This window comes from Emys orbicularis, chromosome 24, assembly GCF_028017835.1.
Source record: "Emys orbicularis isolate rEmyOrb1 chromosome 24, rEmyOrb1.hap1, whole genome shotgun sequence".
NCBI lineage: Eukaryota > Metazoa > Chordata > Testudines > Emydidae > Emys > Emys orbicularis.
The window spans coordinates 1,790,563-1,813,015 of NC_088706.1; the positions used below are offsets into that span (position 1 = coordinate 1,790,563).

Sequence of the window (22,453 nt, forward strand, 5' to 3'; positions counted from 1 at the left end):
TCGGAGCAGTCAATGGGACAGGGAGCAGATGGGTTTAGATGGGTCAGGAGTTCTGGGGGGGGCTGTCAGGGGGTGGGGAGTGGTTGGATGGGGCGTGGGAGTCCCAGGGGTCTGTCTGGGGGTGGGGGTGTGGATAAGGGTTGGAGCAGTCAGGGTACAGGTAGGGGGTAGGGTCCTAGGGGGCCAGTTAGGATGGGGGGAGGGTCTCAGGAGGGGACAGTTAGGGGACAAGAGGCAGGGAGGCTTAGGTAGGGGGTGTAGTCCTGGGGGGCAGTTAGGGGCAGGGGTCCCAGGAGGGGGCAGTCAGGGGACAAGGAGCGGGGGGGAGGGTTGGGGGTTCTGAGGGGGGCGGGAAGTGGGAGGGGCAGGGGCGGGGCTCCTCCCGTCCTCTTTTTTGCTTGCTGAAATATGGTAACCCTAGTTAGGCCTAGGTATCGTTCATGAAATATGTGAAATTTCATTGCAACTGTAACAGAGTTGGCTGCCTCCCCCATACCCCCTCATGACCGGAGGTGGCTTTGTGGCACCCTGCCTTGATTTGCCCTCTTTGGTTCTCAGTAAACTCAAAAAGTGGATTTCACAAATCCAATTACAGCCCTTCTTGGGGTCTGCTTTTATTACCAGAATGTTCCAAAGCAAACACAAATTGTTTCCCCCAGCCTCTAGCTGGGCAATGTCATGACCAGGGCCGGCTCTGGCTTTTTTGCCGCCCTAGGCAAAAAAGCCACCGGCCGCCCCCCCCACCCCACCCCCATTGCGGCAGGGGAGGGCGCTGAGCCCGGCTGCGGGCCCGCAGTCCCCGACCGGCCAGAGCGCCGGGAGCAGGACGGAGAGCCCGGCCGGGGCTCTCCGCTCTCCCCGGCGGCCAGAGCGCCGGGAGCAGGGCGGAGAGCCCGGCCGGGGCTCTCTGCTCTCCCCGGCGGCCAGAGCGCCGGGAGCAGGGCGGAGAGCCCGGCCGGGGCTCTCCGCTCTCCCTGGCGGCCACAGTGCCGGGAGCAGGGCGGAGAGCCCGGCCGGGGCTCTCCACTCTCCCCGGCGGCCAGAGCGCCGGGGGGAGGGCAGAGAGCCCCCGGCAGCCAGAGCGCCGGGAGGAGGGCGGAGAGCCCAGCCGGGGCTCTCCGCTCTCCCCGGCGGCCAGAGTGCTGGGGGGAGGGCGGCAAGCCCGGCCGGGGCTCTGCGCTCTCCCCGACCGGCCGGAGCGCCGCGGGGAGGGCCGCGAGCCCGGTCGCGGCCCCGCTTTCGGGCCGGAGCACCCCGCCGCGCCGCCCCCCTCCAGGCGCCGCCCCAAGCACACGCTTGGTGGGCTGGTGCCTGGAGCCGGCCCTGGTCATGACCCACAGGTCTCAGATCTGGGCCTGCAGGGTTTATAGGAGCAGATGCTTGCGTACCTGGGACCATGAAACCCAGCCCCAGGTTGAGGCTCCACCCTTATTGGGGGCCTCCGGGGCACTGCTGCTCCTGTAGTGGGGGCTGACTGCCTCCAGCCACCCCTGGGGCCGCTGCTCTGGCCCCTGCTCCGGCCGCCTCTGGAGTGGCCCCTGGGACCACTGCTGCTCTGGTGGTCTCCAGGGCTGCCCTGGGACTGCTGCCCGGGCTGTCCCCGGGGCCAGCTGCCCGGGGTCACCTGAGCAGTGGCCAGTGCAACTGGCCCCGGGGCTGCCCGAGCGACTGGCCCTGGGGCCACTCCAGCAGTGGCCGGTGTGGCTGGCACCCAAGTGGCTGGCCCTTGGGCTGGTCCAGCCATGGCTGACGCGGCTGGTACGGCTGGGCCTGGCTCTGGGGTCAGCTGCACTAGCTGCTGCAGCTGTGGAAATCACAGAGGTCGCAGAAAGTCACGGAATCTGTCACTTCTGCGACCTCCATGAGAGACTCGCAGCCTCACTTCTCTATGGCCTGAATCCAGATGTACAGCTCCTAATGTGCAACTGTATTGTCTCATACGATAGAGATAAAGCATGCATGTAGATCATGCATCACAGTCATGAAATGGGCTACAAATGTAATAAAAAATAAGGTATTGAAAAGTTTAACACATGGGAGGGGGGCACAAAGATGCTCCTCACCTGGGGCGCCATTTGGTCTAGGCCCAGCCCCAAGCAGCTTCCTTGCCAGGGGTGAGGGTAGGACTAAGTTGCATGATTGTTACATAGGGAGATACGCTTCCTGTACTGTCACTCTTACTGGCTGGATTTGCTTGGATCCCTTTAATCTTTTTCTGTTTGCACATGTGTCTTAGGGTTTAAAAACAACAACAACAATCTGAAGAAATTCCATACAAAACATATGTTCAGAGAGTGTTAGCGTTATGGAATGAAGCATTCAGAAGCCAAGAAATGCAAAAATTAAACTTGATTGTGTGGTCTTAATTTTGCGCTTTTATGTGTATATATCAGGAGAAAACACTTGTGGGCCCAGTTAAATACAGCCACTACCGAAGATATGGCCTCCCGGTACACACCTTCCACACCAGTTTGGTGCTGTACATTTCAAACCCAGGCAGTTTAGCGTTAGGGCTGCCGTGGACTCATCTGGACATCGCAGCATGCAGAATGCAGCCTGGGATTCACAGCACTGCCGGAGGAATTGCTGCTCCAAGTTCATTAATGGGAAATCCAGCGCTGAAATCCCTAAGCAACTTTGAAAATCGCAGCCTGCATAAAATACCCGGCTGTTCTGCCAGCACCTACATTGCATGGGAGTAAGTTAGAGACAGAGCAGCACCCTCAGCTGTTGTTTCCTGGACTTCTTCAGATGTTTAATGTAGGAGTTTTCGGTCTGACTGTACTAAGGTCAAAGGTCCTTCTTCCACGAACAGATGAAACATTTGCATGAAATCATCTCTCTCAGCAGAAGTAAAAGGCCCTTCATGTTTTAGAAGTGAGTTTCTTGATGAATCCCTGATGTGCTAATATCCCCAACCAGGGATCAGGCGAGCCCAGGGAGCAGCAAAACACCATTCTCACTGCAAATAACCCAACTAATGTAGCTTGTAAGGCACAGGTGTCTCCTTGTTGGAACTGGGAAACGGGCCCACTGTTGCTGTAGCATCGACGTGTTAAAGAGCCAGTTAAAATTGCCAAGGGGCCTTTCATAGTTACCCAGGAGAAATGAATCACTATTGCATGTGTAATTGCTGGAGGTTCTCCTTGTACAGACTGATGGAGGAGCAGGCATTCCTATGCCAGGGCTGTGCACACTACATAACCCGGGAGGGCTCAGTCCTGCCTGGGAAGCTTTCTCTCTCTCTCTAGAAAGCTTTTCAGGAGAGACCAGGAGCTGATTTCCTTTAGAAGCCACTCAGCAGTGAACTCAATACTAAACATCTGTTCCTGACACAACAGATTGTTAACCTGGAGCTAAGAGTATAAATAGCTGTCACTAACTTACGGGGAAAATCCTCAGTAGAGCTTTGCTGTTCTCTGAAAGAAAAGCAAAGTCAAAAAGGCAGGGAATTCAATGTGCAAACCCATCCATTAGAAAGTATGCAATGGAAATGCAATGCCCAGGGCATCCAAATCACCTGGACTATTCTTCGAGTGATTGTTCACGTCCATTACACATTAGGTGTGCGCGCGCCGCGTGCACGAACGTCGGAAACTTTTCCCCTCAGCGGCTCCCGTCGGGCCTGCAGGGTCTCCCCTCCCGCCAGAGCGGCGCCCCGCTCTAGCGTATATATATCCCTGCCGGCCCGACCCTCCCTCAGTTCCTTCTTACCGCCCGTGGCGACGTTGGAACAACTCTATCTCTCGTCTGAGAGTGGCCCTTAGCATAGTACTCAGTGTTATCTTCAGTTATCAGTTCTTCAGTAGTTAGTGTTAAGCCCCTGGCTATTTAGAAAGACTTAAACTTCTTTTGTGTCTGGTGTTTGACCAACCCCGGCACCGGCCCTGGACGGCGGGGCATGCCGCACGCCCAAGGCTTTAAGGCTTGTGCCACGTGCCGCAAGCCCATGCCAGTAAGCGACCCACACGACTCGTGTCTCCGTTGTCTGGGGGAAGCACATCAAAAGGAGCGCTGCAAGATCTGCAAGGCTTTCAAGCCTAGGACTAAAAAAGAGAGAGACTTTCGCTTGAAGCAGCTGCTCATGGAGACGGCGTTACAGCCCTCCACTTCAACGGCACCGTCAACCTCGGTGCGGAGTGCCCCGGCATCGGTTCGTGATCCGACGCCGGCGGGGCAACCTAAGCCCACGGCACCGAATCAGCGGGAACACCTCCGGCACCGGTCGTCTTCGCCGGCTAAATCGAAGGGCCAACCCAAGGCCCGAGGACGTTCCCCGCACAGGAGGGTAGCGCCCGCGAAGACCGCAAGTGCTCCTAAGGCCGTTGCGGCCCCAGCACAGATCCCGGTGCCAGTGGCTCCAGCGCCGAAAGGCCCGTCGAGCCCCGGGATAGGCGCGTCGAGTGAGGAGGAAGGGCTGGAGGAACTTTTGGAACAGCCCTCCACCCCGGACACATTTGAGGCAGCAAAGGACCTCATTGAATTGTCCGCTGAGGGTACCCTCCGCGCTAAGGACATTCCGCCGAGACTGCCATCCAAAAGCAAGCTGGCGATGATGCGCCCATCACGGTCGCCATCTCGGCACCGTTCACGGCGCCGGTCCCGGTCGAGCTCCGCCTCGGTGGACTCCCGGCTTCCCTCCGCGCAGAGGGCCGCACAACCGTCGGGCCCCAACAAGCGCAAGGCACCGGCCCAGCAGCCCTGCTCGAGTAGGCACCGGGACGTATCGGTTGCGCGATCCCCGAGACCGTCCTCCCGCAGTCGTTCCCGGTCCCGGGGTCACCGGTACCGATCCAGGTCCAGGTCAGCAAGGCGCTACTCCCGGTCCCGGTCACGAAAGCACCGCTCTCCGACCCCGGACCGGCACCATTCCACGGCACCGCCGTGGCCCTCTAGATCACCGTCCGTAGTTTCGGAGGTAGACTCGGGCCATTCCACCAGATATGCCCACAGAGCACAGACCAGTAGGGAGCACGAAGCCACTTGGCACCCACAGTGGGGCCATCCAGGACAATGGCCATTCTGGACCCCTTGGGCCTACCACCAACAAGGCCCCCCGTCCAGGACCTCGAGATCTGGCCCCTCGGGACACCGGTCCCGCTCTCCACAGTGGCGCCCACCCTCTCGCAAAGAGGCCACGGTCTCCAGGCCGCCAGAGAGGGAAAGGGCTGACTCGGCACCGAGCCCGGCACCGTCCCAGACCCACGTCAGGGAAAGCACTCCGGAGGAGCACCCAGCCGATGAGGAGTTGCAGGAGGAGGAAGACGCGCAAAAGGCCATGACCTTCTCCTCCTCGCCAGACGAAGCCGTGGCGGGCACAACCGTGTCCGGTCCTCCCCCGATTGACCATCGGGCGCACCAGGACCTGCTCTGCCGAGTAGCCCTCAATTTGGGGATGCAGGCAGAGGAGACTGTTGAGCAGGAGGACCCTATGGTCGACATTCTAAGCCCGGAGGGCCCCTCCAGGATCGCGCTCCCGCTCATAAAAATGGTCCAGTCTAATTATAAGACAGTATGGCAAACACCAGCCTCCAGTGCGCCTACTGCAAAGGGCGTAGAGAGGAAATACTTCGCCCCATCTAAAGAGTTTGATTTCCTATTCTCTCATCCAACACCATGTTCGCTGGTCGTCTCTGCGGTCAACGAACGGGAGCGACATGGCCAGCAAGCCCCGGCCCCCAAGGCCAAGGAGGCAAAACGCTTGGACTTATTTGGAAGAAAGGTCTACTCGTCCGGAGGCCTCCAGTTGAGGATCGCAAACCAACAAGCGATTCTGAACAGACACAACTTCAATTCCTGGGCATCGGTCTCCAAGTTCAAGGAAGCCTTGCCTCAGGGCTCGCAACCCGAATTTGCCGCCATAGTAGACGAAGGGAAGGCAGTAGCCAAGACCTCTCTACAGGCCTCCCTTGACTCCGCAGACGCAGCCGCCAGGACAATCGCGTCAGGAGTGGTAATGAGGCGCTCGGCGTGGCTACAGGCTTCCGGCCTTCCCCCAGAGGTGCAAAACACCCTCCAAGACCTTCCATTCGAGGGATCAGGCTTGTTCTCGGACCAGACGGACGCCAGACTGCATAGCCTCAAAGACTCTCGAGCTACCCTCAAGTCGTTGGGGATGCACACCCCAGTGACGCAGAGGAAGCCCTTTAAGCCCCAACCTCCGCAGAGGCAGTACCACCCTCGTCCTAGACAGGAACTGTACCGCAGGACGGGCAGGGATAACAGGCGTAGACGCAACAACACGCCTAACCAGGGCCAGAATCATGGCCAAAGCAAGCCGCAGCCGGGAAACAAGCAAGGGTTTTGAAGCTGCGATCGAGGACAGAGTACCAACCTCTATTCCAGATCCCCCTCTGTGTTTCAGGGACCGCCTGTCCCATTTTTACCGTGCTTGGTCACATATAACATCGGACCACTGGGTCCTGCGCACGGTGGAGGCGGGCTACACCCTTCAGTTCTCCTCGCCCCCTCCCTTCCACCCCCCATCCCCGTCCCTCTTCAGGGACCCCTCTCACGAGCAACTCCTCATGCAGGAGGTACAGACCCTCCTCACAGTAGGAGCGGTGGAAGAGGTTCCTCCGGACCTCAGGGGGAAAGGGTTCTATTCCAGATACTTCCTCATTCCCAAAGCAAAAGGGGGCCTCCGTCCTATTTTGGACCTACGCAAACTAAACAAATACTTGCTCAAAACACGTTTTCGTATGGTCTCCCTTGGTGCTATTATCCCGTCCCTGGATCCGGGAGATTGGTACGCTGCCCTCGATATGAAAGATGCCTACTTTCACATTGCCATCCGCCCGGCCCACCGGCGGTTCCTGCGCTTCACTATCAACCAGCACCATTTTCAATTTACGGTCTTGCCCTTCGGCCTGGCAACGGCCCCGCGCGTATTCACAAAATGCATGTCCGTGGTGGCAGCTTTTCTTCGAAAAAGACGGATGCGCGTCTACCCATACTTGGACGACTGGCTCCTTGCGGGCCGGTCGGAGGCCGAGGTTCGCTCCCATGTGACGTTGGCACTACAGGTGTTCCGCAAGCTCGGTCTACTGGTCAATGTACCCAAGTCATCGCTGGTCCCCACGCAGAGACTGGACTTCATAGGGGCAGTCCTGGACTCAGTGGCGGCACGGGCGAGTCTTCCCGTATCGCGGTTCTTGGCCATTCAGAAGGTCGCGAGCTCCATCCAGCAATTCCCCACGACCACGGCCAGATGCTGCTTGCAGCTTTTGGGGCACATGGCGGCCTGCACCCACGTAGTCGGACACGCACGCCTCAGACTCAGGCCATTGCAGTTGTGGCTGGCCCAAACATATCGCCCCAACAGAGACCCCTTAGACCTGGTCGTGACGATCCCGGCTCGGGTGTCGAACTCTCTCTGTTGGTGGCTCGATCGGCAGCAAGTTTGTGCAGGGGTCCCTTTCGCCACCCCGCAACCCGTTCTGACGTTAGTAACAGACGCGTCGGACCTGGGTTGGGGGGCGCACCTGGGGGACCTGCGGACTCAGGGCTTATGGTCCAGGGAAGAAAAGTTGCTTCATATCAACCTGAAGGAGTTGAGGGCGGTTCGCCTCGCCTGCCAGACCTTTCACGCTACCATAGAAGGCCACAGCGTGTCAGTTCTGACGGACAACACTACCGCCATGTTCTACATAAACAAGCAGGGCGGGTCCCGGTCCTCTCCCCTCTGTCGCGAGGCGCTCCTCCTCTGGGACTTCTGCATAGCCCATTCAGTCCACCTACTAGCGACATATCTCCCGGGGCCCCAAAACGGGTTAGCGGACCGCCTCAGCCAGTCCTATCACATGCACGAGTGGACGTTGAGACAGGACGTCCTGCATTTAATCTTCCGGAGGTGGGGGTTTCCCCAGGTGGATCTCTTTGCCACCAAGGACAACAGCCAATGCCCTCAATTTTGTTCATTCCAGAACCTCAGTCCGGGCTCATTGGCAGATGCCTTCGCAATTCCGTGGGGCGGGAGCCTGATGTATGCCTTCCCCCCATTCCCGCTCATCCACAGGGTCCTCCTCAAAACCCGCAGGGACAAGGCGACAGTCATCCTCATCGCCCCGGCGTGGCCACGCCAACACTGGTTCACGACCCTGTTGGAACTGTCCGTGACCACTCCGATCGCCCTCCCCCTCCATCACGACCTCATCACGCAAGACCGAGGTCGCCTACTCCACCCGAACCTACCGTCGCTACATCTCACAGCATGGTTTCTCTCTGGCTAAACGATATGGAGCACAGGTGCTCCCATCAGGTCCAGCAGGTCCTCCTTGGTAGTAGGAAGCCCTCCACAAGAGCGACCTACCTCGCCAAATGGAAACGGTTCTCCCACTGGTGTGAGCCTCATCACATCCAGCCTCTGCAGGCCTCAGTCCCATCGATTCTGGACTACTTGCTGCACCTCAAGCATCAGGGGCTCGCCCCCGCCTCAATTAAGGTGCATCTGGCTGCCATATCGGCGTTCCACCCTGGGGAGTTGGGGGCTTCGGTGTTCTCTAACCCCACAGTAGCCCGATTCCTCAAGGGGCTGGACAAGGTGTTTCCCTACTCGCGCCCGCCGGTCCCTGCGTGGAATCTCAACCTGGTCCTCACTAAGCTCATGGGGCCGCCCTTCGAACCCCTGGCCTCTTGCTCCCTCATGCACCTCTCATGGAAGGTAGCGTTTCTCGTGGCCATCACGTCGGCTAGGAGGGTCTCGGAGTTGAGGGCCCTCACTTCGGAACCTCCCTATACAGTTTTTTATAAAGATAAGGTGCAGCTCAGACCGCACCTGAAATTCCTCCCGAAAGTGGTCACGCAGTTTCATACGGGACAGGACGTTTGTTTACCGGTGTTCTTCCCTAAGCCACACTCGGACCCAAGCCAACGCAGCTTGCATACCCTCGATGTCCGTAGGGCATTGGCTTTTTATCTAGAACGGACCAGGCCATTCCGCAAGTCGACTCAACTGTTCGTTGCCATTGCGGAGCGAATGAGAGGCCAACCTATCTCGACGCAACGCTTGTCGGCATGGATTGTGCTTTGCATACGCACGTGCTATGAGCTCGCTAACGTACCAGCCCTGGAGATCAGGGCTCACTCTACTAGGGCCCAAGCGTCCTCGGCGGCGTTCTTGGCGCAGGTTCCACTCCAGGAAATCTGTAAAGCGGCCACCTGGTCGTCGGTGCATACGTTCACAGCCCACTACGCGATCCATCATCAGACCAGAGAGGACGCGGCGGTCGGTAGAGCTGTGCTTCAGTCGATTATTCCTTGACTCCTACCCTCCTCCAATGGTAAGCTTGTGAGTCACCTAATGTGTAATGGACGTGAACAATCACTCGAAGAAGAAAAAACGGTTACTTACCTTCTGTAACTGTTGTTCTTCGAGATGTGTTGTTCACGTCCATTACACTTCCCACCCTCCTTCCCCTCTGTCGGAGTCACCGGCAAGAAGGAACCGAGGGAGGGTCGGGCCGGCAGGGATATATATATGCTAGAGCGGGGCGCCACTCTGGCGGGAGGGGAGACCCTGCAGGCCCGACGGGAGCCGTTGAGGGGAAAAGTTTCTGACGTTCGTGCACGCGGCGCGCGCACACCTAATGTGTAATGGACGTGAACAACACATCTCGAAGAACAACAGTTACAGAAGGTAAGTAACCGTTTTTTCCTCCAGATCCCTAGGACCTTCCATTGAAGACAGATACAGTCCATCTCTCTGACAAGCATCGTGATATCACAGCTAGTTATCACAAGCAACCCCCAGAGACCTTGACAGATCAGCCAGCAATCTGAATGGTGGGGGTATCTTCAATCCCATAATACTCTGCCATTTGGCAAACAGCTGCAGATATCTTAAACCATGCAAGGTTATATGGGGTTGCAGATGTTCACAGCTCCAGGGAGCCTGACCACTTTGGACAGGGAAGAGTTAAAAATGGTAGCACAATGCCCACATGCCAGGCATCGGATAATCTATTCAGAGAGTGGGCTGGAGTCTGGGGAGGTCTCTGGGACCGATGTACATTGTCAGGGGCGAGATGTTGGTGTTGCTGCCTTGTGAGGGGGAGAGCAGGCTCCAGCTCACAGGTTGCACCCAAGCGCAGCACAAGAGAGAGGAGCAGGTACCAGACCATGCTGGCCAAAGCTGGGTTTTCGGTCTTGTTCTAACCTCCTGGTTTTTGGTTTCTTCTCAGACTATCGCACCGGTCCCTGCTTCAGCCAGGTGAATAACCAAATGTGCCAGGGCCAGCTCAGTGGAATTGTCTGCACCAAGACCATGTGTTGTGCCACCATTGGACGGGCCTGGGGTCACCCATGTGAGATGTGCCCTGCCCAGCCTCACCCCTGCCGCCGGGGCTTCATCCCCAATATACGCACTGGAGCCTGCCAAGGTGAGTGCCATGGAAAGGGGCTGCTGGGTCTCAGCCAGACAGAAAATGCAGCCCAACCTGGCTGGAAATCTTCCAATGAAACCAGTTCATCAGCCCGGACATTTCTCCTGAAAAGGAGCCAGGTTGGCTGAACTTTCATCCAGTCAAAGGCAGGGTCCCTGGGATGCTGCTCTGCTCCAGAACGAAACCAAAATCAAAATGCTGAAATTCTCCCAAACCAGAAACCCCCCGTTTCAGCCAGCTCTAACTGCAATGAATGGTGAGCCTCGGAGCCCGGGGCCTCGGGACCTTCCCCAGCGCTGGCGTGGCTGTTGCCTGCACCGGCGACGGGAACTTGCCAAACTGGGCTACAAGTAGCCAGATGCTGCATGATGCGCACTTCAGAAATATGGGAAACAATCACAGTGATCACCAGGTGGGTAAAGGGGCTTCACTTGGCAACCATGGTGCTTGTTTCCCATTGCAGGGGGGCAGAGCTTAGCCCCGCATAAGCCCAGGGCCAGGCCATGGCGCCCCCTTGCACCGCAGAAGGAGAGTAACATAACATGCTCCTGTTCTTATCACACCCCAGCTGGCCCCGCTGCTCTGCCTGTGGCGCCAGCCTCACTGCTCCCTTGGTCTCCTTCTCCCTCTTCTGTGCCGTACACTGCAACTGCTTCGCCCACTTGCTGATGTTCTTGTTCTTCTCCCTGCAGATGTGGATGAATGTCAGGCTATCCCAGGCCTGTGTCAGGGTGGAAACTGCATCAACACCGTGGGCTCCTATGAGTGCAAATGTCCCGCAGGACACAAGCAGAGTGAAACCAGCCACAAGTGTGAAGGTAAGACGAGGTCCTGAAATCCCCAAAGCCTCTCCTAGGGAGCAGCTGTTGTTCTCTCTTGGCATCTTCTCACCATCTCACTGAGCTGCGCTGACAGGGCAGGAAAGTGCAGTCAGTGGAAGCTTCTCCCAGCTAATGCACACCCGATCTCAGGGTGGGGTAGTGTTAGCCCAAGATGCTGCTATATGTCACACCAAAGGATGAAGAAACTAACCACGTGTCTTAGTCACTGAAATCTGCGTGGTAGCAAGATAGAACCACCTGCCTGAGCAGAGACTCTGCGAACCCAGGGAGCGCAGGAGTCAGCAGGACACTCACAAGGGCCTGCCCAGGGAGGTATCATTTCATCTTGCAGGCACGCGGCCGGCGCAGGTGAGAAGCGTGTCCCTTTAGCCAGGCAAGCTCAGGACTTCTCCGGTCAGCATTTAGTGTGTGCTTTCGAAAGGCCAAAGGACAACAGAGGGGTCAGTGGAGTGACTGATTTCTCTCCTCAGAAGGCTGAGAGGTAACAGGAGTAAATGCTGCCCCATTTCTCTGTGTTGTGGCCTTGTGCGCTGGAAAAGAAATGACGTGCCTGTGACTTCTCTGCCTGGCTGGGGAGACTGCACGATCATATGGAGAATGGAGGAGCTCCTGGGCCCGCCACAGGGAAGGGGCTCTTCCTCTCATGGCAGGATTAAAAGGGCCATCTGGAGGCGGGAGGGTTGTGGGCTGGAAGAATGGAGCTTTCCCGTCTAGATCAATAGCTTAGACCCAGCCCATGCTGGTAGCCGCCATACAGAGGCTGTCCAGAAGCCACTGCAGTGGTACAAGCCCAGCTGAGTGTGGGCAGGTGAGTAACTACTCAGGTGTCTCCATTCCCAAAGCCACTGTTTGGTAGACAAGGTGCAGGGCTGGCTGGGCCACACAGTCTGAGCCATTGCCCCAGCCTGGTGGAGGCCCCGGGAGGGTCCAGTCAGGGCAGTGTGGAGGGAGCTAGCTCTGCATTTCGTGCTGCTACTCTTCAGGGGATGCTTCTAGCCGGAGTTGTTCAGAGCAGAGCTCCAGGAATATTTTCAAGCCTGCAGGAGCCCCGAGAGTCTGCTGTGGGGCGGGAGCCCCGAGCGCCTGCTGTGGGGCGGGAGCCCCGAGAGTCTGCTGTGGGGTGGGAGCCCCGAGAGTCTGCTGTAGGGTGGGAGCCCCGAGCGCCTGTTGTAGGGCAGAAGCCCCGAGCGCTGGGGCTTCAGGAAAGACTCGGTGAGAATTTAAGCCCTGGATGTTTTACATTTTCAGTCATTGCGTCAATGAACCCACTGCTTGTTCCTGGTTCAGAGGAGAGTCTCTGAGGGCTGTGACAGTTGTGTAGTGAGAGCAAAAGGAAGCAATGAGGCCCGGAGAACTGCTATTAGTAGCTGGGCTCCCAGGTCCGTCAAAGCCCCTTTCCGCTGCTCTGGGAGCACACAGGATGGAAACGGCCTCCTGGGAATCTGCCCGGGCAGGTGGGCACCGTGATGCCAGGGGTGTTGCTGTGAGGGCTGTACCCGGCTCTGCTCCCAGCGCCCTGCATGGGGCACATCAGGGAGGTGTTGGGGCTGCACTTTGCTATGGCTGCATCTGCTCCCCGGGGCTGTGGTAGCAGAGCGTATGTTAGAGCATTTCTGAGGCCCCAGGAAATGGGGAACACAAAGGTGGGTGAAAGCCACACTCTTCCATCCCCCTGTCCCTGCCCCAAGTGCAGGACCAGAGTAGCTGACACTGGGGCCCAGCGAGTAGAGGGGTGAGCGAGGGCAGCCCTGCAGATGGCCTGGTTCCCTTGACAGCGAGGAGATCCCATGGCGGTACTGGCTCCAGGGGGGCTGTGATCTCTGGTACACCAGGGCAAATGCAGAGTAACCCTAGGGATCTCTGCGGTGCTATTCCAGATTCCAGCCCATTGCCCCTGAGGCATAAAGCGGGTGCAGATGGGGACATGTCACTGGAAAGCCTGGACCAAAACGGGGACATCTCGCTCATTCGTAGCTAAAGCGAGGTTGTTCCCATCACTCCAATGGTTTGCTGGGCTGTGCCTCGCTCATCTCCAGCTGCGTGGCAGGTGGCAAAGCCTTTTCGACCATCGCTGCAGCCTCACTCCCAGAAATGGCACAATACTCCAGAGGCAGGGTTCCTGCTCACAATATGGGATATTGTCCACTAATAAAAAGAAGCCGTTCTATTTTAACAGCTCCCAAGAACTACGGGCGAGATTTTAATAGCAACCACTGTACATTTGGGGTCCGCACCACGGCCGCTGTTGCTCAGAGCCGTAGAGTGGGGATTATGGTCTGGCTCAGGATCAGCCATAACTCAGAGCTGTGGGCACGGGGTGTGCAGCATACGTGTGTGCGTTCCTCGGCACAGCTGCCTCTCTCCGCTTTTTGGAAGGGTCTTTCCAGCCGCTACAGCTCTGCAGAGGAAGGGCACTCTCCTCTTCTTCAGCATGGGAGTTAGCAGAGTCACGAGAGTTCCTGGCCTTCGGAAAGGCACTAGTGTGCTCTGTGTGCAGGTAGCCGGCTGCTCTGATTGTCGGGGTCTGGTCACGTGGCTGCACATGGCCTGGCTGGGGGTGACGTGGAATGTCAGGCTGGCTGGCTCAGTGCTGGATGTGGGGTGGCCTATGCTGGGAGGCTGGGCTCAGCTGTCTCTGACTGCTGGGGCCGCCTCATGGTGTTTCCATCTGTTTACAAGGGAGGTGCTTTCTGGACCGTTTGCACAGACAGAAACAATTATTTACAAATGGCCTGACTGGTTTTGGACCAGAGGATCGCACGTTCCTTTGGCAGCAAGAAGTGTAATTAAGCCAGGCCTATCAGTGGGAGGAAAGGCAGAATTTTACCCACTTCCGAAAGCCCCCCGTGCTGCTGATGTGTCTCTGACTCAGTCATCGTGAGCCATTGCTGAGTTAAATACAGAACACACTGGCTAGTAACACCCAGTGTTTGGGGGCATGTGTCTTGTATCACATGGCACACTCTTCCATGCTAAAATGCAAGGAGAGAGCGCTGGGTAGAGTGAAAGATCGGTATTTATTGCGGTGCCACGATGCTGTAACAGCTCTTTTTATGACTGTGGCCTGACTCTAGTTTCTTGCAGTCCATTCTAAGCAGCTTCTATGTAGCATGCACTCCACTGCATGTCTGAGTCCCATGCACACTCCCCTAGAAAGAGGGCACTCTCCCAAACCCACTTGGCTGAATTCCAGAGGGCTGGCTGTGTACCTAGCCAGCAAGGCTGCATTCCCAAAGGAATAAACATTCATTGTATTTTTCCAAACATCTGGCAAGTGAAAAGGAAAACAGAATGAAAGCTCCCCTGTCTTGGTTATTAAAACTCTTTCCCATGTATCTTAATGAAACCCTGCTGGCTTCAGCTCTGCCTGCTTTGCCGTTTTAGCTAACAAATGTGATTGTTCTGCTGATGCAAGTGTCGTCCCACCTAGCCCTGCTTCAGGAACTCCACATCCCTTTCATTCCTTTCCAAGGCTGTGTAGTAACCAGGATCAGAGGCGATGAATGTGCTGGAAACCAGATGTTCGACCTGGAGTTGGCTTCCAGGTGGCAGAGTTGTTTGCAATTATGGAACCCCAGGCAGCTCGCGATTAAATAACCGGGTAAGGGAGGGGGCGCTGGGCACTCATGAAATAACCATAGCAGCAGTTCATGCCTGAGCCTTAGTGTGGCGAGGTTTGTACAGCACCGAGCAGAAAGAGGTCCTGATCCGTGACTGGGACTCCTAGCTGCTGCCATAATCAGGGCCGGCTCCAGAGTTTTTGCCGCCCCAAGCGGCGGGGGAAAAAAAGAAGCCGCGATCGCGATCGGCGGCAGCTCCACCGCGCCGCTTTCTTCTTCAGCGGCAATTCGGTGGCAGGGCCTTCCCTCCAAGAGGGACAGGGACCCTCCGCCGAATTGCCACCGAAGAGCCCGACATGCCACCCCTTCCCCTTGGCCGCCCCAAGCACCTGCTTGCTCAGCTGGTGCCTAGAGCCGGCCTTGGCCATAATCATTCTTCTTCAAGTAGAGGCAGACGTGTATTCCAAGTAGGTGTGCGCACCCCTCGTGCCGGAACCAGAGACTTGTGCCGAGCAGGACCCATAGAGGGGTGGTGCTTGTGCCGATAGCTCCTTCCCATGCCTCGCCCCCTCACCCCCGTTCCTTCTCACCACCCATTGGCTGGAGTTAGAGCTCTGTGTGGTGAAGTCTCACAACTGCGCACTTGTTGCAGGGAGTTAAAAGTGATAGTGTTAGCGGCTGTGCTTCCCGGGGTGCCCTCCCTGGGCTCATGCATTGCCCTGCGTGTGGAGTGGCGTTTCCCACCAGTGACCCTGACAAGCCGCTCTGGCTCTGCCTGGGCAAAGCCCACCCTAAGGAGTGCGGTACAATCTGCAGATCGTTCAAGAAGTGGACACGGGAGGTGCGGAGCCTTCACCTCAAGCAGCACCTGCTTGAGCAGCCCATGAGGCCTGACCCAGAACTGAGGCCTTCCTGGGCCACAGATCACCCCCCAGCTTGGAGAGCTCTGCTGCCTCCTGTTCCAGCGCAGGAGTCGTTCTCTTTTGCGCCAAAGAAGAGATCACATAAGACCGATTGGGAGCCCTCCCGGTCGCAGGTGACTCTTCTGCCTCCTCTAAGAAGAGTGCAGACCGGCACGGGCCTGGCTCCAGCACGCAGGATGGCACGGGTGCCTGTGACCCTTCCTCGGTCCTGCGTAGGGAGGGCAGACACCCTGTACCGTCGACTCTGGTTCCGGCCTCTGGGCGTCTGTTGAGTTTGGCACTGGTGGGAATGATGCTAGTGCTCACAGTGTCGGTGGTGGCAGTGTACCAGGCTGGGGAGGACCTACTCTGCCTTTCGGTCCCGTCCTCACCACTGGTCCAAGACTTTGTGAGGCTGGCACCCACGATGGCCATGCTGTGGAAGTCTTGGCACTGCACCATGAAGCACTCCTCCCTGGGGTCAGTATGGATACAATACTGGAGACAAGACAAGGTTCTTCCTTAGAGGCTTTTAAGGTCTGGCTTGACAAAGCCCTTGCGAGGATGATTTAGTTGGGGATTGGTCCTGCTTTGAGCAGGGGGTGGGACTAGATGACCTCCTGAGGTCCCTTCCAACCCTGATATTCTATGATTCTATGATTCTTCAGTACCAGACTCTTCCTCGGCACTGAACAATCGACACAGCAGATGGTTCCATGGAGGCTGTCAACGTCGAGGCACTCCGGTCCCATGCGGGTGCTCCAGTCCCAGAGTTTGCATCGGATGGACCATGCCTGCAGCACTGACCTTTTCGACACCGGTGGTGCCGACTACATCAGGAGCGTCAATTCCGACCTCGGTCTAGGCTATGGATGAGTCGGATCGCCTGTTGGCTCCCTCTGGAGTCACCCCTCTCATGTCTCTGAGGTCCCGGGACCCCTCTGCTTCAGAGTCAGGTTCCTTGTCCTCCTGCTCCACTTCACCTGGGGGAGTCTGGGGGCCATCAGTGGACCAGTACAACTACCAGGGTTAGCATGCGCCAAGGCGAGGATGGAGGCCCCTGGCCTGGTGCCTACTGGCCACCAATGCCTTACCCAGGCCAGTGGCCCCCTTGGGCTCAGTGGGAAGCTCCTCGCTCCCAGAGGTCTCGCTTATCATCCAAGTCAAAAGTGAAATTGCCTCCTTGTGTAGTTTTGGGGACTGCAGATCAGTTGCAAGTTCAGATGCCCGCAATTCTCCTTCCTGTGCAGCCCCCAGAGTTTCCCCATCCAGAGACGCTGCCCCAGGAGCAGGATCTGCCTCTGGTCCAGCCAACAGCCTTGTCCTCATCCCCAATGATGTGGTGTTGCCTGGTTCATCCTCCCTTCCATCCTGGAGGACTTCAAGGCACACCGGGACCTATTACGTCAGGTGGCCTCATCCGCGAGTATTCAGATAGTCTTTCCAGGAGAATACCAGTAAACTTGTGGACATTCTCCAGCCCACTATCCCTGGAAGAGTGGCCCTCCTGATAAATGAGGCACTCCTTGAGCTCTTTGGTGGCCAAGTGCTTGGAGAAGCGCTGTTTTGTGCTAGTACAGGGATATGAGGAGGTTTATTCCTATCCGGCCCCGAACTCCCTGGTGGGCACGGCGGTCAATGACAGAGCCTGTCAGGGCACGTTAAAGTCTTCCCCCAAAGACAGAGACTTGAAGCACCTGTACCTTTTGGACAGAAAGCTATACAGCTCCTCTTCACTACAGAGGAGGATCGTGAACCAGCCAGCTTTGCTGGCTAAATATGACTTCCTCAACTGGTCAGCTGTGGCCAAATTTGAGGAGCAGTTACCCGAGGCTTCTCAGGATGTGTTTGGGACGTTTGTCACTGAGGGCTGCTTGGTGGCTAAAACATCTTTGCAATCTGCCCTTGATGTGGCTGAGCCTTCGGCCAGGGCTGTGGCTTTGGTAATGACTATGAGGAGGGCTTCCTGGCTCCAGACCTCAGGGATCGTGCTGGGTGTCCAGCAAGCAATTGAGGACTTGCCTTGTTTTCGGACAAGACTGATGAAATCCTTTAAGGATTCAAGGGTTACCTTAGGGTCTCTGGGGGTGTATATATTCCACATGCACAGAGATGCCATTGTGGGGTGCAGCAACAGCAGCCGTTCAGGATGCAGCACCCCTTTGTGCAGCCCTTCCCCGGAGACAGCGAGAGTCGAGACTACCCCCGGAAGAGGGATAGGTCTCACAGGAGGAAGCACTCAAGCTTGGGGCCTGGCCACTCTGTGCCCATTTGGACTCGTTGGTCCAGAGCACTGTTCCAGTTCTTCTTCCTCCCTGGTCATCCCCACGTTCCTGTGGGGAAAGGCTGGCCCACTTTTACAATGCCTGGGTCTCGATTACCTCCGTCATCCAGTTCCTCTCCCTACTGCTCTTCAGGGACCCCTCTGACGAGACACTGCTCTTTGAGGGGGTCAGCTCTCTGCTAGTGTGGGGAGCAGTGGCCGAGGTTCCGTGAAAACACTGTGGTCACAGGTTCTATTCCCGGTATTTCCTGATACCAAAATCCAAGGGCGGAATGAGGCCCATCCTCAACCTCTGTACACTAGATGTTAGACACTGTCTAGCCTTCTAACTGAACAGTTTCTTTCTTCGCTTCACCTGTTCATATCACATGTGGGCTGCATGAAGGGACCAGCAGGCTCTGCACAGACCATCTCTAAACAGATAACATCTTGCATCAAGACTGCCTGTGAGATAGCATCGGCCATGCCGCCTCAGCAGATACGGGCACTAGAGTGCAGGCAACATCAGTGGCATTCCTCAATGACATTTCCATATTGGACATTAGCAGGGCAGCCTGTATGTAGTGCTCATCCATACATACATTTACGGACCATTATGCAATCACTGCTTCTTCCAGACTGAATGCTAATGTTGGAAGAGCAGTCCTGGGATCTGTGCTCAGGTAGACTCCACGCCCCACCTCCAGATTGGAGACTGCTCACTAGTCACCTACTTGGAATATATTTCTGCAACTCGAAGAAGAAGAAGAAGAAGAAGAAATGTTTAATTACTGTAACTGTGGTTCTCTGAGATATGATGCAAACATAATTTCCACAACCCACCCTCTGTGCTTTAGAGTCTTCCCCTGGACATTCCCCTGATTGCCTTCTATGATGAGATAACTGGCTCTGTGGCTATGGGGAAAGTGGTGGACGTGATACATCTTGACTTCAGCAAAGCTTTTGATACGGTCTCCCACAGTATTCTTGCCAGCAAGTTAAAGAAGTCTGGATTGGATGAATGGACTATAAGGTGGATAGAAAGTTGGCTAGATCGTTGGGCTCAATGGGGAGTGATCAACGGCTCAATGTATAGTTGGCAGCTGGTATCAAGCGGAGTGCCCCAGGGGTCAGTCCTGGGGCCGGTTTTGTTCTATATCTTAATTAATTATCTGGATGATGGGATGGATTGCACCCTCAGCAAGTTCGCAGATGACACTAAGCTGGGAGGAGTGGTAGATACGCTGGAGGGTAGGGATAGGGTCCAGAGTGACCTAGACAAATTGGAGGATTGGGCCAAAGGAAATCTGATGAGGTTCAACAAGGACAAGTGCAGAGTCCTGCACTTAGGATGGAAGAATCCCATACACCTCTACAGGCTGGGGATCAACTGACTAAGCGGCAGTTCTGCAGAAAAGGACCTGGGGATTACAATGGATGAGAAGCTGGATATGAGTCAACAGTGTGCCCTTGTTGCCAAGAAGGCTAACGGCATATTGGGCTGCATTAGTAGGAGTATTGCCAGCAGATCGAGGGAAGTGATTATTCCCCTCTATTTGGCACTGGTGAGGCCACATCTGGAGTACTGTGTCCAGTTTTGGGTCCCACACTACAGAAAGGATGTGGACAAATTGGAAAGAGTCCAGTGGAGGGCAACAGAAATGATTAGGGGGCTGGAGCACATAACTTACGAGGAGAGGCTGAGGAAACTGGGGTTATTTAGTCTGCAGAAGAGAAGAGTGAGGGGAGATTTGATAGCTGCTTTCAACTACCTGAAAGGGGGTTCCAAAGAGGATGGAGCTCGGCTGTTCTCAGTGGTGGTAGCTGACAGAACAAGGAGCAATGGTCTCAAGTTGCAGTGGGGGAGGTCTAAGTTGGATATTAGGAAACACTATTTCACTAGGAGGGTGGTGAAGCACTGGAATGGGTTACCTAGGGAGGTGGTGGAATATCCTTCCTTAGAGGTTTTTAAGGCCTGGCTTGACAAAGCCCTGGCTGGGATGATTTAGTTGGGGTTGGTCCTGCTTTGAGCAGGGGGTTGGACTAGATGACCTCCTGAGGTCTCTTTGAACCCTGATATTCTATGAATCTAGGATTCAGTATGAGGGAATTGGCTGGGAGGTGGGCGTGGCTTCAGGCATGAGGCACAAGTGCCGCCCCTCTGTAGGTACTGCTAGGCAAAGGCTCCAGCACTCAGGGCACGCGCTTACCTACTTGGAACACACGTCTGCATCCCACCTCGAAGAGCCACAGTTATTGTAAACAATCGTTTCTGATGATGCCTGTTGTGCTGCTGCATGTCTCCTAATTCAGGGAAATGGGCATTGCTGCTTTAGTGACACTTTAGGAAAGGGGCATTCACCACTGTCCCCGGGCCCCACAATCTGCCCTTTTCCTCACTAGTCCAGGATGTAAAAGCTAACGTCTGTCTAGGTGGAATCATGCACCGTTATTCTGCAGTGACAGCGTATGCAGATCATGACCTGTACCAAAGTTAGCTCTAACCTAGGGAGAGCTGGCAGCACCCCAGCACAGGAGATAGAGGTTCCTATTTCTATCACAGCCTTTACGGTGGAATCACATCTGTTCTAGGGGACATTAAGTTTGGAGTGTTGTGTTAAGAGATGCTACAAGCTGTCTGCATGGGCAGCACTCCATCAGCCAGTGCAGCGTAGCATCAACTTTAACACCAGGTTTCAGTTCAGGGCCCTAGGCCTCAGCTAAAGGACTGCGTAAACCATGCAAACCTGGGCCAGGTGGGTTAGAACCATGTAAAATTGGCCCCTAGCCTTAGAGCACAATCCACATAGTCCCTACGTAGTCAGTGTCACCACATTGACTTAGAACCAGGCTAAACTACATTTGTTCCAGACATGCTGATTTCTATATCCATACTAAGATACACAGCAATCCCCTGGCTGACTCTGCCGCCCCATGTGCGCAGGGCCTGTGCCAGGAATGCACAGGAAAGCAGCCTGTAGCAGCCGTGACCAGTTTCCCCATGAGCAGCCATAAGGAGACGAGCTGCCTTTCGAGCTAGCAGTCATTTCTTTACTGCGCACCTTGTCAAAATTGCTAAAGACCCCGAAGGGGAGCCTTTCCCGTGTTCTTTACCAGCCCAGATCCTGAGCTGCTCCAGTCAGGACAGGGGAGGAGAGCTGGGGTAGCCAAGGTGGGTTTAAGCCTCAGGGCTACTCTAAATTACACATGGCTGCAATTTTCCCCAAGGGACAGTTTCCCAGCCAGGACCATTGCACCACAGCTGGGCATCCTCTGCCCCGACCCACCTTCTACATGAAGGCTGGGGTGGAGTCCAGGATCTTGCCCATGATTCCTGTTACAGTGGCACCTAAAATGCACAGGAGCTAGTGCAAACACATAGAAAGGTACCGGCCCAAAGAGCTCTCTGCATGCTGGGGTGGGTGTGGAGAAAGGGCAGTCTGGCCTGGCAGACAGCTGCATCCTTTCCCAGCTGACTGCTTGGTTCGTGCAGTGCCTGGACTGGACCATGGAGCCTCAGAGAGCAGTATGTGTCCAGACAAGCGTGAACGCTGCCAAAGGGTATTAGTGAAAGCACCGCTCTAGGCCATGATACAGCAATTTCCTCTATACAGGTTAGTTCAGGGCCTATGAGCACAAAGCTTTAAGGATTAGTCTCTTGAGTCCCTCTGCCAGCAATTCATGGTTGGTCCTTTTATCCCATTTCTCAATTTGCTCTGAGACCAGCTTGCCTTAAAATGAGGATGTGGATTTCTCACATCAGGAACTACTGGGAATCTCTTGAATCCCTCTGCTAAATTCTTCCCCTGTCCACAGGATTAGGCTGTCCTGCATTTTCTGCATACAGGATTCCTCCTGGGAAGAAGAGTTAGCAGGTGGGATTGTGTCTGCACCGAAGGTCAAAGCATGTGCCAGTTTGCCTGATGACGGAATTAGGTCTCCTTCATTAATGCACCAGCATTTGCCACTAATCTGCGGTGGACCTTGTGTTGATAGGAGAAGGCAGGAGGTGAGATAGTGCAGCTAGCAGGGACGTGATGGTAGTTACATCTTAGCACAAATACCACCTGGAACAGCAGCTTCTTTCTCAATCCCTGAACCCCTGTGTGATAAGGATGTTTTTATTATTCACGATCGCCTGCACTCTTAGCCCAGAGAGACCCACTGGGTGTCTTTGGCCATCTCAGGCACACTGCCGGGGCAGAAGGGGCTGCGCTGCAGCCAGACACCCTGGGAGGAATTCTGGTTGGGCCCTGATCAGAGGAGCCAGGGATTGGGGAAAGGAGAGGTGCTGGGATGCAGGAAAATCCCATTATTCCTCAATCTGAGCTGGACCCAAGCCATCAAGCTTGGAATTCAGCCAAACTTTCTCCAAGTTCAGGGGTTCAGAGCCAGGGCTGTGGGCCCAGCTTCTCTCTAATAAAAAGCTCCCTGGGGATAGCTGTTTGTTTTATGCTTTGTTGTTGATTTGTATTTTGGGAGCACCTGGGGCCCCAGTCAGGAT

At 55.7% G+C, this 22,453-nt stretch overlaps 1 protein-coding gene across 1 annotated transcript in view; it reads left to right on the forward strand.

The window, feature by feature from the left end:
- The window catches only part of FBN3 (fibrillin 3), a 259,180-nt gene that overhangs the window by 91,813 nt on the left and 144,914 nt on the right, over positions 1-22,453 (forward strand). The window contains exons 6-7 of the mRNA XM_065422247.1: positions 10,182-10,379; positions 11,075-11,200. Coding sequence (XP_065278319.1) covers positions 10,182-10,379; positions 11,075-11,200 — 324 coding nt within the window. The remainder of the gene's footprint in view (positions 1-10,181; positions 10,380-11,074; positions 11,201-22,453) is intronic.